The sequence below is a fragment of the Tamandua tetradactyla genome, chromosome 8 (assembly GCF_023851605.1).
Source record: "Tamandua tetradactyla isolate mTamTet1 chromosome 8, mTamTet1.pri, whole genome shotgun sequence".
NCBI classification, from domain to species: domain Eukaryota; kingdom Metazoa; phylum Chordata; class Mammalia; order Pilosa; family Myrmecophagidae; genus Tamandua; species Tamandua tetradactyla.
The window spans coordinates 57,900,742-57,920,766 of record NC_135334.1 but is presented as its reverse complement, the minus strand read 5'-3'; the positions used below and the strand labels follow the sequence as shown (position 1 = coordinate 57,920,766).

The 20,025-nt window shown below is 36.1% G+C and overlaps 1 protein-coding gene across 2 annotated transcripts in view; it reads left to right on the top strand.

Moving 5' to 3' along the window:
- Positions 1-16,495, top strand: part of HIKESHI (heat shock protein nuclear import factor hikeshi) — an 86,541-nt gene extending 70,046 nt beyond the window's left edge. For both annotated transcript variants that reach the window (XM_077113337.1, XM_077113338.1), the window contains exons 4-5: positions 15,494-15,612; positions 16,416-16,495. In XM_077113337.1, coding sequence (XP_076969452.1) covers positions 15,494-15,612; positions 16,416-16,470 — 174 coding nt within the window. In that variant the 3' untranslated portion in view covers positions 16,471-16,495. The remainder of the gene's footprint in view (positions 1-15,493; positions 15,613-16,415) is intronic.
- The last annotated feature ends 3,530 nt before the right edge of the window (positions 16,496-20,025 follow it).

Below are 20,025 nucleotides of genomic sequence, written 5' to 3'. Positions count from 1 at the left end.
TACTGCCCAAATTACTCTGGAATATATTGGAATAAGCATCATACTAAACCAACGAAGTCTCACTCCCTATTGAAGATTCCATTTACTTATGGTGTTCAACTAAACTGACCATAAAAGTTATATTAGGAAATGCAGTACCCAAAATATAAATTTTGCACCAAATAAACATCTTTCCTTTTGTTTTCACAAAGAAGTTGAAATTTTAAAATATAGATAACATCCTCCTTTGCCCTGTAGGATCCACCTTAGTCCTATCCAGACCAACTTCATTCATATCCCCACTTGAAGTCAGTTCCCTTTTTCAACTTTTTAAACAGTTCCTGTATGGGTTACTGCTGACTTTCATAGCTTCAGAGCTCGAATTCGGAGTCTTGGGTATCACATAAATACCTGAAATTTCTGGGAATGAGCGGCTTATAAACAGACAGCTCAGTATCTCAGAATTTAGAAATAACAGTTACAACTCATGAATGTATGTGACTGCTGTAAGAGATTACAATCCAGGACCCTTTACAATAGATTCCCACCTGTTAACCCATGCTCTCTGGGTTAAAAACTGCCCTGAATTTTTATATTATAGTTAGTCCATGTGAGGAAGGCATGATAATATTTGTCTTTTTGCTTCTGACATTTCATTCAACAAACAGTCCTTAAGATTCACTTACCTAATTGCATGACTGACAACTTAGTCCCTTCTTGTAGCTGGTCAGTAGTCTTATGTACATACCATAATTTCCCCTTCCGTTTCTCAGTCATTGTATCCTTAGCCGCCTCCATCCATTATTTATAGTGAACACTGCTGCCATAGACACCAGTGTGCCAATGTTCATTCGTGTCTCCACACTGAGTTCCTCCAGGTATATGCTGATCAACGAGGTTTCAGGATCATGTCGCATCCCCACGCCTAGCCTCCAGTGGAACCACCACCCTGCCCTCCAAGGGGCTGCCTCTCTGATTTTCTCTGCTGACAGTGAATAGTACATCTCTTTCTCTGCATTTTCTCTAGCACTTGTTTCCATCTGTTCATTTTTTAAACAGTTTTATTCACATATCATACAATCCAACCTAAGTGTATAGAAATGCCTTTGCCAGCATAGTCTATCTGAAGATATTTCCTTTTCTTCCACAAAGAATTCATACCCCTTCCCCATGCCTCCCCTCCTTTGACATTTAATTTTGGCATAATGCCTTTGTTACATTGAATGGAAGCATATTACAACGTTACTGTTGACTATAGACCCTAGCATGCATTGATTGTTCTTTTTCCTGTATACCATCTATTTTCAACAGCCTGCAGTTTATTGTTGTCCGTCATTCAGAATGTTTTTTTATTTGAACATTTAATCACCATCATTGTCCACTCTAGGCATTCCTAAATTATACCATGTCAGTCTTTATTGTCTATCTTTCCTTTTGGTTTCATACGTGCCTACAGCCCTTCTCCCTCTATCATGCTCACATTCACCTTCATTTAGTACTTATATTGTTGTGCTACAATCAGGTAGTATCATGCTATCCATTACTGAATTTTTAGTCTTGTTACAAAATCTGTATTCCTTCTGTACCAATTGTCAAATCTATATCCTATATTTTTATCTCTTGATAACCTATGTTCTTAACTTCAGTTCTCCAAGTTTTCTCATTAATGTTAATTCATATTAGTGAGACCCTACAGTATTTGCCCTTTTGTTTCTGCTTGATTTCACTCAGCATAATGTCCTCAAGGTTCATCCACATTGTTCCATGCTTCATGACTTTATTCTGTCTTACAGCTGCATAATATTCCATTGTATGTGTATAACACAGCTTGTTTAACCACTCCTCCGTTGATGGAAATTTGGGCTGTTTGCATCTCTTGGCAATTGTAAATAATACTGCTAGAAACATTGGTGTGCAAATGTCTGTCTGTGTGCTTGCCCTCTAATTGTCTTTATTTCTTTCCTTTTGCTTGCTTTGGGGTTACTTTGCTGTTCTTTTTCTGGTTCTTCCAACTGAACAGTTAATTCCTTGATTTTTGCTCTTTCTTCTTTTTAAATATAGGCATTTAAGGCAGTAAATTTCCTTCTTAGTATTGCCTTTGCTGCATCCCCTATTTTTTGATATGTCGTGATGTCATTTTCGTTTGCCTCGTGATATTACTGATTTCTCCTGTAATTTATTCCTTGACCTACTGGTTAAGACTATGTTTTTTAACCACCATAATTTGTGAATTTTCTGGCTCTCTGCCTGTACTGATTTCCAACTTCATTCCACTACGATCTAAGAAACTGTTTCGTATGATTTCAGTACTTGTACATTTACTGAGACTTGTTTCGTGACCTAGCCTATGGTCTATCCTTGAGAATGATCCATGAGCACTTGAGTTAAAAGGTATATCCTGCTGTTATGTGGTGTAATGTTCTGTAAATGTCTGTTAAGTCTAGTTCTTTTATTGTATTATTCAGATTCTCTGTTTCTTTACTTAACCTCTATCTTGATGTTCTGTACATTGATGTGAGTGGGAAATTGAAGTCTCCCACTATTATGGTTAAGGTGTCTATTTCTCCCTTCATTGTTGTCAGTGTTAGCCTCAGGTACTTTGGAGCACTCTGGCTCGGTGCATAAATATTTATGATTGTTATGTCTTCTTGTTGAATTGTTCCTTATATTATTACATAGTGTCCCTCTTTGTCTCTTTTATAAAACATTGTTTTACATTTGAAGTCTAATTTGTTGGATGTTAGTATAGCTACTCCCCTAGGAGTAAAACAAACTGATTGTTGTTTGCATGAAATATCTTTTCCCCACCTTTCACTTTCAACCTATTTTTGTCCTTATGTCCAAAATTAGTCTCCTGTAGACAGCATATAGATGAGTCCTGTTTTTAATCCATTCTGCCAGTCTAAGTCTTTCGATTGGGAATTTTAATCCATTAACCTTTAGTGTTATTACTTAAAAGCAGTACTTTCTTCAACCATTTTGTCTTTTGGATTTTATGTGTCGTATCTAATTCTTTTTTTCTCCTTTTGCCTTTATGATATTCTTCATTTTTGCTCTCTTCACCTGACAACTTGCTCTCTCCTGCCTTTTCCTATCTGCCTGTAGTGCTCCCTTTAGTATTTCTTGCAAAACCGATCTCTTGGTCACAAATCCTCTCAGTGATTGCTTGTCTGAAAACATTTTAATCTTCCCTCATTTTTAAATTTTTTTCTTTTTTTTTTATGCTGTATGGTGGTGTCACATTTCATTATTTTTCCAGGTGAGTATACTGTCTGTAATTGTAGCACTATTTGTTGAATTTTTGTTTGTTTGTTTTTTGTATTTTTTTTCATATTTGTTTCTTTGTTTTCCTTGTTTGTTTGTCTGTTGGGAAGTGCATGGACCAGGAATTGAACCCAGGTCTCCCGCATGGCAGGCCAGAATTCTACCACTTAAATACGCTTGCAGCCCCTCATTTTTTTAAACCTTTTTTATTATATCATATAATATATATACGTAGCAAGGAAATAAAAAAGCAATAGTTTTCACAGCACTCTTCAACAAGAGGTTACAGGACAGATCCCAGAGTTTGACATGAGCTACCATATGATTCTCTCATATTTTTCCTTCTGCCTGCTCCAGAATATAGAAGACTACAGGACTTAAATATTTTGTATCATCACAATCGACTTTTCCTTCCTTTCTTGTGAAAAATAATATATATATAAAACTATAAATTTCAAAGCACAGCACCACAATTAGTTGTAGAACATATTTCAGACTTTGACATGGGTTACAATTTCACAATTTTAGGTTTTACTTCTAGTGACTCTAAAATACTGGAGACTAAAGGAGGTATCATTTTAATGATTCAGCATTCATATTCATGTATTAAGTCCTGTCTTCTTTGTGTAATTCCACCGTCACCTTTGATCTTTCCATCCCTCTCATCAGGGTTGTTTGGGCTATGGAATTCGAAATTTTTGATATTGGAAAGGTCTGTCACTAATATGGGGTAGGGAGATGGAACCATCTGATGTTCTGGAAAGGTTGGGCTAGGTTTCAGGACCAGGGACCCATCTGGAGATTGTAGGTTTCTGACAAGTTACTCTAGTGCCTGGAACCCTTGTGGAATCTTATAAATTGCCCTAGGCATTCTTTAGGATTGACTGGAATGATCCTGGTTGGGGGTTGGCAGGTTATGATAGGTAGCAAGGTCTACCTGAAGCTTGAGTAAGAGCAACCTCCAGAGTAGCCTCTCACCTCTATTTGGACTCTCTCTGCCACTGATACTTTATCAATTATGCTTCTTTTTCCCCTTTTGCTCAGGATGGAATTGTTGATCCCTCGGTGCCAGGTCTGGATTCATTCCTGGGAGTCATCTCCCACGTCGCCAGGGAAACTTTCACTCCTGGGTGTCATATCCCTTGTAGTGGGGAGGGCAATGATTTCACTTGCAGAATTGGGCTTAGAGAGACTGAGGCCACATCTGAGCAACAACAGAGGTCCTCCAGAAGTAACTCTTAGGCATGCCTATAGATAGCTTAAGCTTCTCTGCTACTACATAAGCTTCACAAGAGTAGGCCTTATGATGAGGGCATGGCTTATTGATTTGGGTACCCCTAAAGTTTGTCACAGTATCAGGGGGTTCCCTGATGGTTAGGTTTAATAGTTCCATATTCTTTCTCCCCTCCCTCAAGGGAGTTTGCCAATACTTTTTGATTATCTGATTAATATACTTTAGGATGTTTCCAGGCATTACAATAATCTATACAGGATTAAAGGACCTGTTTCTTATTCTGTGCTTCCGGTGTTTCAGTTGTTCAAATGAGCTATACAGTTAGGTTGAATTAGATTATGCAGTACAGAAAATTTCAGTTCCAGATCAAATAAATCTTTCCCCCATTGGTCTCAAAGAGTGTGTGTGGTTCTCAAATATAGATACTGTCTTCCTTTCCCCTATGTTCTGAATTACTTTAACCCCAACCTGTTCAACTTCGTTCTTATCTCTAAATATCAGGTTATATATATAAAACAGCCTCTTACAATCCAGAAATAATAATCACCACTCCGGACTTAATGTGTCTGCTCTCACAGGTTATGATCTAGGCCTCTGTTTTCTTATAAGCACTTTCTAAAGGTGACCATACCATTGTTATTTTTTTGTTTCTGGCTCATGTTGTCTCACCAAATGTCCCATATGTTCATTCATATTGTTGCATGCCTCACGACATTGTTCGTTTTTGTAGCAGTGCCACCTTTGTTCATAAGTATATATCATTGTTCAGTAGTCTTCTGCTCTGTCAGTGCATCCTTCAGCCACCTGCATCCATTGGGCATCATGTAGAAGGCCCAAAGTCCACAGTTCATCACCATTCTTAATTTTAGATAATTTCATTGTTCCCAAGAGACAGAAAACCAATAAACATACCCTCGCTAAATAGGAAATCTAAACGTCCTCTTAACTCTTGACCCTCACCCCATTATTTACCTCTGCTGTTGCTGTGGTAGTGCTGATGGTTTCCTTTTGAACCTAACTCATAACATGCAATAGTAGTTTTCTCCCTGTACCCTGGACTTAAACACTCTTTATACAAGAATCATATCTTTGAAGTAATTCTTACGAGAACTCATTCATATTTCTAGTGTGAGCCAGTGGGACACATAGGTCTCTACAACCCCTTTCAGTCTTGTTCATCTTCGATATGGTAATATTACTTCCAGGCCCACTAGAGAATCACCTTAGCTCCTATCTATTCCCTTACATTGGAGTTGAACCTCATTAGCTAACGATTCACCCATCTCTAGCTTCTATATATCTCTAAGTCCCCTATATTCTGTATTTTAAGCCCCTGATTATACTTTTATGCTGGTCATAAACGTGGAATCATACAGTATCTATCCATTTGTGGCTGGCTGATTTCACTCAGCATTATGTCCTCAAGGCTCATCCATCTTGTTGTGTGCTTCAGAACATCATTTTGTCTTACTGCTGCATATTATTCCATCGTATGTATGTACCAGATTTTGTTGTTCAGTCGTCTGTTGATGGGCATTTCATTTGTTTCCATCTTTTGGCAATTGTGAATAATGCTGCTATGAACATTGGTGTGCAAATGTCTGTTCGTGTTGTTGCTTTCAGCTCTTCTGGGTATATACCAAGTAGTGCTTTAGTGGGTTATAGGGCAACTCGGGATTTGGCTTCCTAAGGAACCACCAAACAGTCTTCCATAGTGGCTGCACCATTGCACATTCCCACCAGCAGTGCATAAGTGTCCCAGTTTCTCCACCTCCTCTCCAACACTGATAGTTTCCTGTTTGTTTTATAGCAGCCATTCTTATAGTTGTGCAGTGGTATTTCATTGTAGTCTTGATCTGCATTTCCCTTATAGCCAGTGCAAATGAGCAAGCATATCTTTATATGCTTTTGAGCCATCAGTATTTGCTCTTCAGAAAAATGCCTATTAATATCTTTAGCCCATTTTATAATTGGGTTGTTTGTTCTTTTGTTGTTGAATTGTATGATTTCTTTGTATATATTGTACTTGTCCGTCAATAAGGTAGACAAAAGGAGCACCAGACACAAGGGTCTCAAAACCACACAGTCACACTGCGACAGCCACTGACACTTTATTTTGACTCATTTTGCTCTTCCCCCTTTTGGTCGAGAAGATTTTCTCAGTCTCTTGATTCTGAGTTCCAGCTCATTCTAGGATTTCTGTTCTACATTGCCAGGAAGGTCCACATCCCTGGGAGTTATGTCCCACGTAGAGAGGGGTAGGGCAGTGAGTTTGCTTTCTGTGTTGACTGTGAGAGAGAGGCCACATCCGAGCAACAGAAAAGGATCTCTTGGGGGCGACTCTTAGGCCTAGTTTTAAGTAGGCTTAGCCTATCCTTTGTGGGATTAAGTTTCATATGAACAAACCCCAAGATTGGAGGCTCTGCCTATTGCTTTGGCTGTCCCCACTGCCTGTGATAATATCAAGAATTCTCCACTTGGGGAAGTTGAATTTTCCCCCTTTCTCACCATTCACCCTAGGGGACTCTGCAAATACTTCCCTATTCACTATTTAAATCACTTTGGGATTTATCTGGGCATCACTCTGGACAGACCTACAAAATCTCATGCCCTACGCAAGGTCCGAAGTACTATGGTGTTCGATTAAGATGTCCACATAAGTTATATTAGGAAATGCACTAGTCAAAATATAAATTTGTATCAAATAAAAATTTTTTGCTTGTCTCACACATACATTAAAGTTTTAAAATATTAATTGCCATCTCTTTTCAACACCCTGCATTATTGACATTTCTTTGTTCTTCCTCATGCAGAAACATTTTTAAATTTGCACATTTAGTCACTATCATTATACACTCTTGGCATTCCTAGATTATACCATCTCAGTCTTTATTGTCCATCTTTCCTTCTGATTTCATTTGTGCCCCCAGGCCTCCTCCCTCTATCATTCTGACATTCAGCTTCATTCAGTGTTCTAACATTATTCTTTTACAGTTAGGGCATATTGTGCTATCGATTTCTGCTTTTTTATAGTCATTCCTGTTGCACAGTCTGCTTCCCTTCAGCTCCAATTACCCAGTATTTACCCTATTTCTATCTCCTGATGGTCTCTATTACCACCTGAAATTCTCCAAGTTCATTCACTAATGTCAGTTCATATCAGTGAGACCATACAGTATTTGTCCTTTTGTTTCTGGCTAATCTCACTAAGCAATGTCCTTAAGATCCATCCATATTATTACATGCTTAATGACTTTATTCTGTTTTACAGCTGCATAATATTCTACCATATGTATATACCACAGCTTGCTTATTAGCTACTTGTATCTTAATGGACATTTTGGCTGTTTCCATCTCTTGGCAATTGTAAATAATGCTGCTATAAACATTGGTGTGCAAATGTCCGTTTGTGTTCTTGTCCTCATGTCCTCTGAATAGGTACCTAACAATGGTATTGCCGGATCATAAGGCAATACTATACTTAGCTTCCTGAGGAACCACCATACTACCTTTCACAGTGTTTTTACCATTTGACATTCCCACCAACAGTGGATAAGTGTGCCTCTTCGTCCACATCTTCTCCAGCACTTGTTGTTTTCTGTTTTATTGATAATGGCCATTCTGTTGGGTTTGAGATGGTATCTCATTGTGGTTTTAATTTGCATTTCTGTAATAGCCAGGGAAGTTGAGCGCCTTTTCATGTGCCTTTTGGCCATTTGTATTTCCTCTTCTAAGAAGTGTCTGTTCAAGTTTATGGCCCATTTTGTAATTGGGTTGTCTGTCTTTTTGTTGTTGAGTTGAACAATCTGTATATTCCGGATACTAGATCTTTATCTGATATATCCAAATATTGTCAAATATTAACAGTTTCCAAATATTGTCTCGCATTGTGTAGGCTGTCTTTTCACTTTCTTGATGAAGATCTTTGATGCACAAAAGTGTTTAATTTTGAGGAGTTCCCATTTATGTATTCTTTCTTAAGTGACCGTGTTTTAGGTGTTAGGTCTGGGAGACTGCCTCTTATTGTAAGATTGGTAAGATATTTCCCTGCATTTTCTAATAATTATCATCTTGTATCTAATGTTTAAGTCTTTGATTCATTTTGAGTTAATTTTTGTATGGGGTGTGAGATATGGATCCTCTTTCATTCTTTTGCATGTGGATATCCAGATCTCTAGGCACCGTTTATTGAAGAGACTGTTCTGTCCCAGGTGAGTTGGCTTGCCTGCCTTATCAAAGATCAGTTGTCCATGGATGAGAGGGTCTGTATCTGAATACTATATTCGATTTCATTGATCAGTATATGTATCTTTATGCCAGTACCATGCTGTTTTGACCACTGTAGCTTCATAACACACCTTAAAGTCAGGTAGTGTGAGGCCTCCACCTTCATTTTTCTTAGGATATTTTTAGCTATTCAGGGCACCCTGCCCCTCCAGATAAATTTGGTTATTTTTGTTTTCTATTTTTCAAAAGTAAGTTTTGGGGATTTTAATTGGTAGTACATTAAATCTGTAAATCAGTTTAGGTAGAATTGACATCTTAACTATATTTAGTCTTCAATCCATGGACACAGTATGCCCTACCATTTATTTAGGTATTTTGTGATTTCTTTTAACAATTTCTTGTTTTTTTTTTTTTTTGCATAGGTCTTTTGTATCTTTAGTTAAATTACTCCTAAATATTTTATTCTTTTGATTGTAATTTTAAATAGAATTTTTTTCTTGATTCCCCCTCATATTGTTTATTTCTAGTGTATAGAAACGCTACAGATTTTTGAGTGTTGATCTTGTAACCTGCCACTTTGCTGTATTCATTTCTTAGCTCTAGTAGTTTTGCTGTGGATTTTTCAGGGTTTTCGACATTTAGTGTCATATCATCTGTAAACAGGGAGGAAGTTTTCTTCCTTTCCAATTTTGATGCCTTGTATTTCTTTTTCTTGTCTAATTGCTCTGGCTAGAACTTCCAACACAATGTTGAATAACTATGATGATAGTGGACATCCTTGTCTTGTTCCTGATCTTAGGGGGAAAGTTTTCAGTTTTCCCACATTGAACATGATGCTAGCTGTGGGTTTTTCATCTATTCCCTTTATTATACTGAGGAAGTTCCCTTCTTTTGCTATCCTCTGTTTTCAACAAGAAAGCATGTCGAATTTTGACATATGCCTTCTCTGCATCAATCGAGATGATCATGTGTTTTTTCTCTTTGATTTGTTGATATGGTGTATTACATTAATTGATTTTCTTGTATTGGACCATTCTTGCATACCTGGGATGAATCCTACTTGGTTCTGGTATATAATTCTTTTAGTGTGCTGCTGGATTCAATTTGCAATAATTTTGTTGAGGATTTTTGCATCTATATTCATTAGAAAGATTGGTCTGTAATTTTCTTTTCTTGTAATATCTTTGTCTGGCTTTGGTATGATGTTGGCTTTGTAGAATGAGCTAGTTAGCCTTCCCTCTTCAATTTTTTTGAAGCGTTTAAGCAGAATTGGTACTAATTCTTTCTTGAATGTTTCGTAGAATTCACATGGGAATCCATCTGGTCCTGGACTTTTCTTTGGGGAGCTTATTAATGGCTTATTCAGTTTCTTGTGACTAGTTTGTTGGGGTCGTCTATTTCTTCTCAAGTCAATGTTGGTTGTTGATGCTTTTCTAGGAAGTTGTCCATTTCATCTACATTGTCGAGTTTATTAGCATAAAGTTGTTCATAGTATCCTCTCATTACTTCCGTTATTTCTGTGGGGTCGGTGTTTATGTCTCCTCTTCCATTTCTGATTTTATTTATTTGAATCCCCTCTTCTTCTTTCTGTCAACCTCATAAAGGTCCATCAGTGTTTTTGATTTTCTCATAGAACCAACTTCTGGTTTTGTTGATTTTCTCTATTGTTTTCATTTTCATTTATTTCTGATCTAATCTTCATTATTTATTTCCTCTTGCTTGCTTTGTTGTTCTTTCTCTTGTTCTTCTGAGTGGACAGTTATTATTTTTTTTTCTCTTTCTTCTTTTTTGATATAGGCATTTAGGGCAATAAATTTCCCTCTTAGCATTGCCTTTGCTGCATCCCATCAGTTTTGACATGCTTTACTTTCATTTTTATTTGCCTCGAGATATTTACTGATTGCTTTTGTAATTTCTTCCTTGACACACTGGTTAAGAGTGTGTTGTTTAGCCTCCATATATTTGTGGATTTTCTGGCACTCTGCCTATTATTGATTTCCAACTTCATTCCTTTATGATCTGGAAGGTGTTTTGTATGATTTCAATCTTTTAAAATTTATTGAGACTTGCTTTGTGACCCCGCATACGGTCTATCCTTGAGAATGATCCATGAGCACTTGAGAGAAAGGTATATCCTGCCATTGTGGGGTGTAATGTTCTATATATGTCTGTTAAGTCTAGCTCATTTATTGTATTATTCAAATTCTCTATTTCTTTATTGATCTTCTGTCTAGATGTTCTGTCCATTGATGAGAGTGGGGAATTGAAGTCTCCGACTCTTATGGTAGATGTGTCTGTTTCTCTTTCCAGTGTTTTCAGTGTTTGTCCAATGTATTTTGGAGCATTCTGACTCAGCGCCAAAAATATTTATGATTGTTGTGTCTTCTTGTTGAATTGTTCGTTTTGTTAATACATAGTTGGTCCTTCTTTGTCTCTTTTAACTGTTTCATATTTGAAGTCTAATTTGTTGAATATTAGTATAGCTACTTCTGCTCTTTTCTGATTGTTATCTGCCTGGAATATATTTTTCCTTACCTTTCACTTTCAACGTATGTTTATCCTTGGGTCTAAGATGCATTTCCTGTAGACAGTATATAGATGGGTCCCGTTTTTTAATCCATTCTGCTAATGTATGTATTTTGATTGGAGAGTTTAATGCATTAGCATTTAGTGTTATTACTGTACTGGTAGTACTTTCTTCTTCCATTTTGCCTTTTGGATTTTATATGTCATATCTAATTTTCCTCTTTTTACCTTTACTGATAATCTTCATTTCTGTACTCTCTAGTGCTCCCTTTAGTATTTCTTGCAGAGCCCGGTCTCTTGGTCACAGATTCTCTCAGTGAATTTTTGCCTACAAATGTTTTAATTTCCCCCTCATTTTTGAATCACAGTTTTGCTAGATACAGGTTCGCAGTTTTTCTCTTTTAGTAACTTATATGTATCATCCCAGTGTCTTCTCACCTCCATGGTTTCTGCTAAGAAATCTACGCATAGTCTTGTTGGGCTTCCCTTGTATGTGTTGGGTTGTTTTTCTCTTGTTGCTTTCAAGATTCTCTCTTTCTCTTTCACATCTGACATGCTGATTGGTAAGTGTCTTGGAGTATATCTATTTGGATTTATTCTATTTGGGGTACTCCGCACTTCTTCGATCTGTAATGTTAAGTCTTGGGAAGAATTGGGAAATTTTCAGTAATAATTTCCTCCATTAGTTTTTCTCCTCCTTTTCCCTTCTTTTCTCCTTCTGGGACCCCCACAACACTTATATTCGTGTGCTTCATGTTGTCATTCAATTCCCTGAGTCCCTGCTCATGTTTTTCCATTCTTTTCCCTGTATTTTCTTTTACTTGTTGGATTTCAGATGTCCCATCCTCCAGTTCACTAATTCTATCTTCTGCCTCTTGAAATCTGACATTGTAGGTTTCCATTGTTTTTTTCATCTCTTCTGTGCCTTTCATTCTCATAAGTTCCGTGATTTGTTTTTTCAGACTTTCAATTTCTTCTTTGTGTTCATACCTTGCCTTCTTTATATACTCCCTCGATTCATTGATTTGATTTTTGATGAGGTTTTTCATGTCTGTTAGAACATTCTGAATTAATTGTTTCAACTCCGGCATCTCATGTGAATTGTTGATTTGTTCCTTTGACTGGGCCATTTCTTCAGTTTTACTGATGTGATTCGTTATTTTTTGTTGGCATTCTAGGCATTGAATTACCTTAATTAGTTTATTCTGGAGATTGTTTTCACTTTTTTTTTCCCTAGGATTTTCTTACAGGATGACTTTGTTGTCTGTCTGTTCTTTCACATTCAGTTTACTTATTCTAGTCCTCTAGCTTAAGTAATGTTTAATAGATCAGAATTTTTCAGTTTTTGTTTTTTGTTTCTTACCCTGTCTGTATGGTTCTTTTCCCTCTACCCCTTTGGAGGGTCTACTTAGGTATTATAGACCCCAGTCAGATTTTACCAGATCAAACTGGTCAGGAGGAAAGAGTCACCTGCGTCAGTTTTCCCTGAGGGTGTGTTTTTCCTGTCCTGCCCAGTATGTGGTGCTTTTCTACCTGCAGATCCCACCAGCAAAAGGAAATGTGGCACCTTTAACTTCAGCCGACTCTCCCCCTTGGGGGCCTGGTGGAGACAGAGGACAGGTTGTAGGCTGGCTTTATTTGCTTCACTTTTTGAGATCCTGGGGCCAAATTCCTTGAGGGAGGAATTCCACCTGTGCTGTGCCCCACCCCTCTCCTGGGGAAGGCACAGGCTCCAGACAGCTCTCAAACAAGCTCAGTTCTGCCTATGCCTGGGGCAGTGGAGCCTGAGAAGCCTTGCAGCTATATCCAAAGAATAGTCAAGCCGTAGAAACACAGCTACAAAAGAGAAAAGAAAAATCCTTTTCAGAGCAGAACCCCATTCCTCACGTTTGCCAATCAGAAGCTTAAGTTGGTATGTTTCTGCATGTATCTCCAGGTCCCATGTGCCCCACTGTACTGGGGCAAAAATCAGTGACCTCCAAGTTCAGCTGAGCTGGGGGCCTATTTTTAGTAGTCAGAATTTGTTAATTAATTCCAGAATTGGAGTTTTGATGTGCTCAGTCCGTGCTTCTAGTAAAGTCTCTTTCCTTTCCCTTCTGGGAAGCAGCCTGTGGGGGAGGAGCATCATCCACTGCAGCTTGGGCAACTCACAGTTCTGGGGGGGGTGGTTCGCAACCAGTTCACCTGTTCCAGACTGGTGTACGTTCTGTGTCCGGTCACTGACGTGGCCCCAGCAGTAGTTCTATACTGTTCCTGGTATTTACTAGCTGCTCTGGAGGACGAACTAAATCCCACACCTCATTAAGGCACCATCTTGGCTACACCATACTATTTTGACCACTGTGTCTTTATATAGGTTTTAAAGTCAGGGAGTGTTAATCGTCCCACTTGGTTTTTCTGTTTTAGTATGCTTTTAGCTATTGAGGGTCTCTTTCCCTTCCAGATGAATTTGGTAGTTAGCTTTTCCAAATTTTGAAATAGGTTGTTGTAATTTGGAGTGGTACTGTGTTGAATCTGTAGATCAATTTGGGGAGAATTGACATCTTGACTATATTTAGCCTTTTTATACATGAGCAGGGAATGCCTTTCCACCTATTTAGATCTCCTTTGATTTCTTTTGTTAGTATTATGGAGTTTTCTGTGTACAAGTCCTTTACATCCCTAGTTAAGTTCATTCCTAAATAGTTGATACTTTTAGTTGCTATTTTGAATGCAATTTTTTCCTTAACTGACTCCTCAACTCGGTTATTGCTTGTGTATAGGAATGTTAGTGATTTTTGTACATTAATTTTATATCCAGCAAACTTGCTGAATTTATTAACTCAAGTAACTTTACAGTAGATTTCAGAGGATCATATCATCTGCAACTAATGAGAATTTTACTTCTTCCTTTCCTATTTGGATGCCTTTTATTTCTTTGTCCTGCCTGATTGCTGTAGTTAGAACTTCTAGCACAGTATTAAGTAATAGTGGTGACAGTGGGCATCCCTGTTCTTGTATCTAATCTTAGGAAGAAGGCTTTCAGTCTCTCTCCATTGAGTACGATACTGGCTATAGATTTTTCATCTATTCCCTTTATAATATTGAGGTAGTTACCTTTGATCCCTATTTTTTAAAGTGTTTTTATCAGAAAAGAATGCTGAATTTTGTCGAATGCTTTTTCACCATCAGTCGAGATGATCGTGTGACTTTTCACTTTCAGTTTGTTAATGTGCTATATTACAGTAATTGATTTTCTTGTGTTGAACCATCCTAGCATTCGTGGTATAAACCCTACTTGGTTATGGTGTATAATTTTTTTTTTCTTTTTTTTTTGCATGGGCAGGCACTGGGAAACGAACCCGGGTCTCCAGCATGGCAGACGAGAAATCTGCCACTGAGCCACTGTAGCACTGCCCTGTGTATAATTCTTTTAATGTGTTGTTGGGTTTGATTTGCTAATATTTTATTGAGAATTTTTGCATCTATGTTCATTTAGGAGATTGGCCTGTAGTTTTCCTTTCTTATGTATGGCGTCTTTACCCAGTTTTGATATTAAATGATATTAGCTTCATAAAATGAGTTAGGTAGAGTTCCTTTTTCCCCAATTTTCGTAACAATTTGAGCAGGATTATGAAGCCACTTGGCCCTGGGCTTTTCTTTGTAGGAAGATTTTTGATGACTGATCGAATTTCTTTATTTGTGATTCATTTATTGAGATCTTCTATTTCTTCCTGAGTCAGTGTAGTTTGTTTGTGTGTCTCTAGAAATTTGTTCGTTTCATCATCATGCTTTTTCTTTGTGCCTTTTTTTTTTAATAGTTAAGCTTTTATCTTTCTGGCAAGAGAAGGATTTCCTAGAGATGGTTGTCATTTTATATGAGAAAATAGTATGTTTTGGGTTAGTGGTATTTGAGGGTGAAGCATAGTAGATTTATTCGAGATAAAGAAGATACTTTGAGGGAAGAGTTCTTTTCCCTTTTTTCCCTTCAAAATGATGAATTTTGGAAGCTTAAATTATTAGACAATCACAGAAATTCTTTGAGATACAAAAAAAGTACTAAAAGTTCTTGGTTATTATGATTTAAAAAAATATATATATTTATATTTATGCCACAGCATCACTTTATCACCAGTCTTAACCTAGCATTTAGATTATCTTAGAATTATAGTCCTTAAATATAGTTAATACATTTTATGTACATTTTTAATGTAACACAAAACATTTTTAATTAACAAATATTATTTAGTATAATTCATTTATTTATCAATTATTAACTTTCAGTTCACACAAAAGATGCTGGACAACTTCTACAATTTTGCTTCATCATTTGCTGTCTCTCAGGCCCAGATGACACCAAGTCCATCTGAAATGTTCATTCCAGCAAATGTGGTTCTAAAATGGTATGGGGCATTTTGTATCTTTAATATTTGGGCTTTTATTTACTATGTATATATTTTGCCTCTGAATGTATTTTTCCTTTCACGTTTAAACATATTTATGGTAGGCATTAGTATACATTAATATTTGCATTCCAGTAATTATGCACTATAGATTTCCATTCAGGTATGGTTCTGCCATAAATATTCCATTATATAGTAGCCATTTTAATTTATAAAGCAAGAAAATATAATTTCCTGTGTTTTAGGGATCACTATTAAGGATTGACAATTTTTTGTGTATTTTTAAGTAGAATTACCACATTTCAGTAAAAAAAAAATTTGTTCTTAAGTTTAGAAAGACTTGACCTAAAGTAAATATATGCAGGATATTAGGGTAGTTTATCCACTGTGCCCTGTGGATGAATGTACTAGGTTTGAGCATTGTCACCATCTAACTGCATGACCGTGAGTAAATCACTCCCAATCTGTTAATCTGTGAAATGAGGAAATAGGGGTTAGGTCCTATTTTTTTTCTTAAATTCTTTCTTGTTCCCAAACTTGCAAAAGATAAACAATACAACTTATGATGGTTTGTGTTTTCCCATACAATCCAATCAAAACCGCTCACATAGTTAAATCAGTATGCTTGCTGCCTTTTTATGAAAATTATTAAATTTCCAGATTGTCTTTGTAGCTTTCTAATCTGAGCAGTTTAGAAATGACAGATAAAATTACTTGTTTTTTTCTAAAATGTCATTCACAGACTATGAAAGATATTATTTCAGTTTTCTTGTAAACATAAAATATGTATTTTTCTTTTCTAGGTATGAAAACTTTCAAAGACGACTAGCACAGAACCCTCTCTTTTGGAAAACATAATTTGAATAAAATAATTCTTAATGGATTCTATAATTTGTCATGTTTTATAGTAAGGTGACTCCATTTAAAAGTATGAAGTCATAAGGATAATGACGCCCAGATTTCAAAACTGCTTAGTGACTGACTGTTTCAGTTTGCTAAAGCTACCAGAATGCAGTATACCAGAAATGGATTAGCTTTTGCAAAGGGGATATATTAAGTTACAAATTACTATTCCAAGGCCATGGAAATGTCCAAATTATGGCATCGACAAAAGTATGCCTGTACTGAAGAAAGCCGATTGTGTCTGGGTTTCTCTGTCACTTGGAAAGGTATGTGGTGATATCTGCTAGTCCTTCTCTCCTGGGTTAGTTTAAAAATGGCTCAGTCCTATGGGTTCTTCTGGCTTCTGCAGGGGCACTTTATTTCTTAGTTCAGCATCTCCTGGGGTGTTTTCTGTCTCCCTGTGTCTGCTTTTCTCCAAAATGTCTCTCTCCTACAGGACTTTAGTAAAGGGATTAAGGCCCACCTTGAATCGGCAGGGTCATATCTCCATGGAAAAAACAGTGGGTCTGTTCCCACAAGATTGGATTAAAAGGATATGGTTTTTCTGGGGGTAGTTAACCAGCATAGTTACTGTGAAACCTAATTAAAGTCTTTATAGAATGTAAAACATTGAAAATGTAAATATGTTCATCACTGATAACTTTTTCTCTCTTAAGCTTAAACTACTATTCAGAAGCAAAACATTTTATTTTGAATATGATCCATTTGAGCACATTCACAACGATAGCGTACCCAATGTCATTGTATTTATAATCTTTCACTCACTTTTTTTTAAATTGTTTTTTCAGAAATAGAGTCAGTCATTCAGATTTTTGCAAACTGTTCCAATGATATCCTTTAAAGCTAAAGAAAAATCCTAGATCATGCATTACAGTTGTCAAGTTTCTGATTGCCATTAATCTGTAGTTTTCCTTGTATTTTCTTTGTTTATCATGTCAATAACATTTTTGAGAAATATGAGCCAATTACTTGTAGGATTTTCTTCAACCTGAATTTGTCTCAGTTTCCTGTTAGATTGAAGTTAAGCTTTTTTTTAAATGTTTTTATTTTTTGGTAGGAAAACCACAAAAGTGATACTGTATACTTGAGACCCAGGTTTGATTTCTGGAGCCTGCGCAGCAAAAAAAAAATAATAATAATAAAGGTGATACTGTATTTTTAATGGGCACATAAGTTGTTAGGTCACCTTTGATCAGTTGTTAAGGTGGCTCTGGGTTTTTCCCACTGTAAAGTTACTATTTCTCTTCTTGATTTTATAACTAACATTATCTTAGCTATAGGTATTTATTATAGACATACATATATGTATTTTTTTTTTTTTTTTTTTTTTTTTTTTTTTTAAAGGAAAGACAGAGAGAAGGAAGGAAGGATAGAAGGAAGGAAGGAAGGAAGAAAGGGAAACATTTTTAAACATTTTCTTGCTTTATTGTATTTTGTTTCTTTGTTTTTGTTACATGGGCTGGGGCCGGGAATCGAACCGAGGTCCTCCGGCATAGCAGGCAAGCACTTTGCCCGCTGAGCCACCGCGGCCCGCCCCATATATGTATTTTAATATCTATTTTGATTTTTACTCTTTTTAGGATTTTATCTTTATACTTGAGGTTGTAAAATTTCAATACAGATTTGTTCAGGTTTTCCCTTCAACCTGCTTGAAACAGGATAGGCCCTTCCAATTTGAGGATTTCCTTAAATCTGGAAAATTATCAGCTATATATATATATATATACATATATATATATATATGTATTTTATTATTTTCTTTTTTAAATAAATTTAAAATTTAAGAAACAAGGAAAAAATTACAGAGTCAGATAGCAGAGTTCTTAAATTCTAAATATTGGATACTAAGATACCATTTGATCAGCTGTCAAGACTGTCAGTGTGCTCAAAATATCAAGTAGAAAGTTTTTTAAATTATCTGCATTGCCATAGTAATGACCTATGCTACTGAACATTTTCCTGATTTCAGGAAAATGTGAAGATACAAATATTTTTACAATTAACGTATGAAAATCTTATCCACTTAAAATGGATATCTTGGTTAGTTTATCCATAGGCATATTTAAAAGAAATATCTAAATAATCATCGTAAAGCCTGTTTGTATGTTTCATAAACCAATTTAAAATTAAAGTAAGGAAGGAAAAAAAAATCTATAGATACAGATATCAGAATTTCTTAAATTCTAAACATTAAACAGTATTTTAAGTACCATTTGATTATCAAAACTATGTGTGTTCTCAAAATGTCAAGTAAAAAGTTATGAATATCAACTTTGCTATAGTAATGAGCTGTTACTAAAAATTTTCAAATTTTTGAAAATACTTCAGGAATTTCTTTTATCTAATATTCCTATAGCCACCAGGACTTTTTTGCATGTGATGAAAGTTGGATGCTGCTTTAAAACTGGTTTGGTGTATTGGATGTGAAAGGTTTTCTTGGTTCTTATTATATTCCTGCAGTACTCTTTGCTTTATTTGGGAGCCAAACTTAGTATATAGGAAAAGCGTGCTCTTTGCAGTTAAGCTATATCCTGAGGCTTAATTATTTCAAACGAGCAACTTTAAAACTTGGGGTAAGAGGAAAACCATTTGGTAAATTTTTATTTTGTGTGAAGAGTTTTGTTTCCCAGTACCAAAGGGCCTAGTCTAAGGTTTCAGCTTTAACTTTATGATAGAGTTTTTTGCTTGTTTGTTTGCTTTTTTGGGTGCATGGTCTGGGAATTGAACCCACATCTACCACATGGAAGGCGAGCATTCTACCACTGAACCACTCATGCACCCAAGAGATTTTATGAGTATAATTAGAGGAAAGAAAAAGTATTTCTTGTTGTACCATCTGATTTCATTTTTTAATTTAAGTCTTTGACTAACTTGAGAATTTATTCAGCTGCTAAGTCTTAGTTTTTAATAAATTTCCATGATTTTATAAAGTTTATAGTTATCTACCAAAGATAATTTGGAAATTAATTTTTGTAGCTCAGATTGCTATTCTGCAGTGAAGTATCATCTAAAGTGATGATTGCGTTCCCACCTGGTAAATGAAAAATCTGTTTCTTTCATAGTGAAGCAATTTTGCTGAATATGTGCAAAAAAAAGTGTGGGGAACAAAGTAGTTACAATACTGATAAATACCAAATAATAACTTTCTCTTTATTAAGCCAGCAGGCATATGTGAAAAAAATTAATTATAAGGCAAGTTCTATAAAGGTAGAGTTTTTGTCTGTTTTATTCACTGGAATGTCCCCAGAACAGTATCCTTAGCAAATGTTTGCTCAGTAGATTTTTGTTGAAGAAGTCAGACTTTATTGAAGTTAATATATTGTATTAACTCTGGATATATTGTCCTCCTTCTCCTGTGGGGCTTGTTGCTGTTTGTTCTGGTGGGGACCTTCTGGGAAGTTTTAAGGGCTTTAAACTTGATGCCACAAATTTGTGTCATTAAAAACAAAATAATTGGTTTTCCTTTTCACATTCAAGCTTATCTTCAGTTTTTCTCTCATGATTACCCAT